This window comes from Montipora capricornis, chromosome 12 (genome assembly GCF_036669925.1).
Source record: "Montipora capricornis isolate CH-2021 chromosome 12, ASM3666992v2, whole genome shotgun sequence".
Classification (NCBI taxonomy): domain Eukaryota; kingdom Metazoa; phylum Cnidaria; class Anthozoa; order Scleractinia; family Acroporidae; genus Montipora; species Montipora capricornis.
The window spans coordinates 29237438-29242437 of NC_090894.1; the positions used below are offsets into that span (position 1 = coordinate 29237438).

The window sequence follows — 5000 nt, forward strand, 5'->3', positions numbered from 1 at the left end:
AGGATTAATATCACTTGTGTTTTCAGAAGTTGCTGAAATTGCCCTCGTCGCTGCGCGACTCGGGCAATTTCAGCAACTTCTGAAAACACGCGTGATATTAATCCTTAATTTTACTCGGCCCCATGCGATTACCTATACTAATCATCTCTAATGGAAAAAAGATACTTAGCAATATAAATTTGATCGTTCGATGAAAAGTTAAAAGGGAAAACAGCTCACTTCCGGTTATCATCCGCGTCTCAAAAACTTCCCATGCTTAATTAAGGCATTAACTATAATTAAGGCACTAACTATGATTAAGGTGATTCCCTGGTTCGCATTGCGCAACCCCACTGCGCATAATTTCTTGCGTCATTTGGGAACTTAAGCACGCGCGTTTTTGAGACGCGGACGGCAACCGGAAGTGAACTATTTTCCCTTTTGACTTGTTTTCACACAACCACATTTACATTGCTATGTAGTTTTTCTCCATTAGAGATGAGTAGTATAAAAATCTGGGAGACCCCACTGTCCTGGCACGCGAAATTTTCTCTTCCGGTTGCCGTCCGCGTCTCAAAAACGCGCGTGCTTAAGCTCCCTATTGGCGCGCGCAGTGGCGCGGGCACATTGATAAAATGGCGGATTTTCATTGACGCCAAGCCTAACCCGTAATAGAATGGCTATTTCCTCCTGAACGAGTACGGAGACCCCTCAACCCCATGTTTTATTTCATATATTTGCTGAGAACGGTGTCTTCATGGAGTAGTGGAAAAATAAGCAAAAATCTATGGCCAGTTTTGGCCATTTCGTAACATTGTACGGAAGGAGCAATTGCGAGTCGAACAGCCCACACTAAAAATAATTTATTTTAAGTACTCACAAAGGCATTCAAATATTTTTTTCAGGCACGTACTTGAATTAACCATAGAGTGACACCACGCTCTGAATAATACGTTGGATTCCATTTGTAAAATCGAGCTACATTTGTCCAACATTGGGGGTGCGTGGCAATTGTCAAAGTAGCTAAAATAGCCCTATTCTTCAGCGTCGTACCCTGGAAACGAGCACAATCAACCCCCTTTTTAATTACATTTTTGATTTCTCTTTTCCATGTCACAACAGTGTACGAAGTTTCATCGGAAATCTATGACAACTTCTATTTCTAGGGAATCACATTAAGCTTTCATTTCTTTATTTTAATCACAAATCCTGTTATCAGATTGTTCACAAATCCTGTTATCAGATTGTTCGCCCTTATTGTACAACGTGAAGATTGAGAAATTGCGAAATACTTCTGATGTTTACAAGAGACGTACGTTGCTGTTATCATTGGTTTTGCTAGCGTAGGCTTATCCACCGGATGGTCAATATTAACTTCTTACTAACCGAGCGCGAGGGCCGTACTGGGGAATATTGGCCCGAGGTCGTGGCAGTACGGACCGAGCGCAGCGAGGTCCGTACAAAAACAACCGAGGGCCCATATTCCCCAGTACGGCTCGAGCTAGCTCGGTTAGTAAGCAGTTTATTACATGGCTGTTTAGTTACCTTTTGCTTTGTTTTTGCAAGCCCGTAATCGGCCCGTGGGCATTACGAGAGAATAATGCCTTACAATTCATGCAGTCACAATTAGCCAATCAGAGCGCGCGTTATATCGGCTACAAACACAAGCCATATAATAGTAGTACGTAAAAGTAAGAAAGTAAGTAAGCATCATTATTTACCTCGGATTTTTAGAGTAACTAAAAGCTAATATCTCCGAGCATTGAACAGAACAACTTAAAGAATCCTGACTGGCCGGAGGCAAACCAGTTGGCTATTTACACGTGCAGCCAGGAAATTGAACCAGGGACTACCAGGAACAAATTCATCGAGTGGTCAGAACGTGTCTTGAACGCGGGATCTCCGGATCTCAAACCAAGCGCCCTGACCACTGGGCTGCACTGCCGGAAAAGAGCTGATCTACTAGATAGGAATTTTTCCGGTGAACAACTAGGGACCTTGCATTCGTGTTTAACGAACTAAATGTAACAAAGCTGCACTGCATCACTGCCAATTATGTCCATAAACTCACATTTGGTTCGGCCTCAACAAACGTTTTCCAGTTTTCTTTGCGAGGGTCATCGTCCGGGGCAGTTACGATCTACAGCAAACACAACGATGGTTTTAACACAATATTATATTGTGCATGGTGAAAAAATAATTTTAAGGTTACCGAGGGGTAGTTGCCCTGTTAAAACCTTATCAGTACATTATTTTCTTAATACATTATCTCCAGACTAAACAGAAAAAGAAGGATATTTCCCAAAATGTTCACACATAACTTGAGGCGTCATTAATTAAACATGACACAACACCGTTTTGTCTTATTATCTACCAAGCCACAAAAGACTAATTATTTCACACCTACCTTGTAATTTTTGCCATCAGCATTAGTTATGATGTAGAACTGTTCCCCCCTGTGGTCCACATAGTATTCTACACCATGTTGCCTTGGATGAACTGGTTTGGCTGCAAAGGATCCATCTCGCATGTGAGCAATGGTAACCTTTAACATGAGAGAAAATTCAACCCAGAAGCCGTTAGAAATAGAAGTACTTCTCTTGTGCCCCATTTGTCGTGATTGAAGTTTCCGCGAGATCGATTACAGGGAATTAATTAACTTTTAAAGTGCTACAGTAACTGTGACCAGAAGATCAATTCTTCTTATTCTATGGATTTCAAAACGTTGTTAACTAAACACCAAGTTACCCAGACTTTAAGCCTTGATTTCAAAAGGACACCTGTTTATTTAAACTAAAATTTTCCTTTTTAATGGTCTTTGAAGTCTTGAAAAAGAAAATGACGTCAAAGACTTACTAGTTTAAGAATGCAATGCGTGTGTATACGCTACTGACTTAATATACAGCACGGAAGTTTCGGGCTTTCAGATTTTTAAACTCGACGAGATTTGCATATATAATAAGCTGCATTTAAACGATGAGATTTTAAGCTAGTGAGTAAATGACGTCACTTTTTTCTAGATCAAACCCTCGGACGTCCAATCGGTCAGTTTTGAACGTGAGCAATGACGGGCCGTGAAATTCCATGACTTACACTCAAAGTAAACAGCCTTCGGGTAAAAATCAAAGCTGAAGATTTTGCCAGTCAGGTGTTGAGCAAACAAACTTTCAAAATCTGACGAAAAAAGCAAGTGATTTTTTTATCATAGTGTAGCACTTTAAGCCTTGTATATATATTTTTTCTACGTAAGACGGTTTGTTCGTAGCACATGGGCATTTTGTCTGAGCATGCTCGAACGGAATCGAATTATTCGAGTTCGGCGCCATTGTTATTTTGAACGCGCTGCCCGCGGGTTTTTAAACGGGCGATCTACACTTTGAAAAATATTTTGTCAAGAGAGATGAGAGATTGTAACAAAATTACACACTTTTCTATCACTATGGATATTCTTCGAGTTTTTTGGGCGTTCGGATGAGAATATTTTAATGATCAAATTGCGAACAAAACGAGATAAAGGCCCAAAGAAGTGGAGTTTGGCATTTGATTTACCGAAGTTCAAGATGTTCACACGAGAAGGCAAATGATGCAGGTTAGTTTGAAGATGTTGAAGCTTTATTGTAATGAATCATAGGGCTGCATATTGACACGATCCTCAGATACACCACCCTTTATGAGATGGAAATTTTGAATTTGAGCTGATTTTGCTTCAACTTTGAAGTAAGTTTTCATCATAATTCCGCCGGCCCCCAAGCTTTAAATTACTTCAAAGAACATTGTGTCTTCTTCCTCTTTGCAGCCGCTTGGGACTCCAGGCTTTAAAAAATGCGCTGTTTGTAGGATTACAATGTTATTACAACAGCTTTTGGCAAATTTTTATTTGGGAAGTTTTGATAGATTTTCCAAGTCGTGGATCACAAAAGTCTTCTGTCTTGCTGCTCTCCAAGTCTGTTGTGCAGAGCATATAGTTGTCCATTTTTAACAAGGTTGTAGTGTCATTTCAATACACGATGACTTTTGCAATGTTTTTTCCTGTGCTTGAGTAGGTATTTTTGTAATTGCTTTTTTCGTCTCCTAGAGCTAACTTAAGTCAAAAGTTCGTTTAAACTACCCTTTTTCGCCGGCCCCCAAGTCCGAGAACACTTTTAGTGCATTGTTTGTTTACTTGTCCTCCGCTTCATCTGGTTTATTTATTCCGAAAAAATGCGTGCTCTTTTTTGTAGCAAGGCAAACTACTACCGTTTACTGTCGAAGATTGCACATTTGGAGCTTGTCCATGTAGTTTTCGAACCGGATGGCGTAAGCTCTGTTATCGTGTTTATTTCATTAGCATGCTGCTAGCGTTAAAAGCTGCTAGCATTAAAAGCTCGTCGGTTTTTTTTTTCTCCGTGCAGCAATTGAATTTACCTCAGCAAGTGTTCTTAGACGAGCGATTTAAGAAATAAGTGAGAATGCTCATTCAAAAAGATTTGGTTGTAATTCTGGAGACGAGCTCTGTAGGGCAGAACAGACATTTTGCTTTTAGTGTGTATCCCTTAGCCTGTAGAGGAATGCCAATCACGATTTCTTTAGATGTATGTGTTAGTTATACATTTGTACAAAAAAATTGTTAGGAAACACCTCTTACTTGCCAAAATCCCGTTGTACCGTCTAGAATAAGTGAAACATGCACTTGATTATCTTCAAGACCTGTCACTATATTTTGATCATCTTCTCAACAATCATTATTCACAAATAATATGTTACACATCAGATTTGTCATGTACTGGCTCTTCCAACAATCCATATACTGTAGTGTAAAAATCAATAAATGTTCACCACAATTCACGGGTAAAGGAAGATACAAAATTATGTTGAAAACTAGATGAACAATAATACTTTCAAATTTGCAATGAGAGTAAGCAAGGGAGTTCATCTACATATTACCTTGAATGTTATTTGTACCCAAAAAATGTTGAATTAATTCTGGGTACAGTGTAGCAAATCTTTATGAGCATTTACAATGTATGTAAAAACCAAGATAG

The 5000-nt window shown here is 39.4% G+C and overlaps 1 protein-coding gene and 1 long non-coding RNA gene across 3 annotated transcripts in view; one reads left to right on the forward strand and one right to left on the reverse strand.

Moving 5' to 3' along the window:
• LOC138026150 (dipeptidyl aminopeptidase BI-like) overlaps positions 1 to 5000 on the reverse strand; it is a 39688-nt gene that overhangs the window by 18643 nt on the left and 16045 nt on the right. For both annotated transcript variants that reach the window (XM_068873363.1, XM_068873362.1), the window contains exons 9-10: positions 2387 to 2524; positions 2051 to 2119 (exon numbers count right to left, since the gene is read on the reverse strand). In XM_068873363.1, the coding sequence (XP_068729464.1) occupies positions 2051 to 2119; positions 2387 to 2524 (207 nt within the window). The remainder of the gene's footprint in view (positions 1 to 2050; positions 2120 to 2386; positions 2525 to 5000) is intronic.
• Positions 3283 to 5000, forward strand: part of LOC138026170 (uncharacterized) — a 2842-nt gene continuing 1124 nt past the window's right edge. Inside the window, exon 1 of the long non-coding RNA XR_011127230.1 lies at positions 3283 to 3568. This is a non-coding gene — a long non-coding RNA (uncharacterized lncRNA). The remainder of the gene's footprint in view (positions 3569 to 5000) is intronic.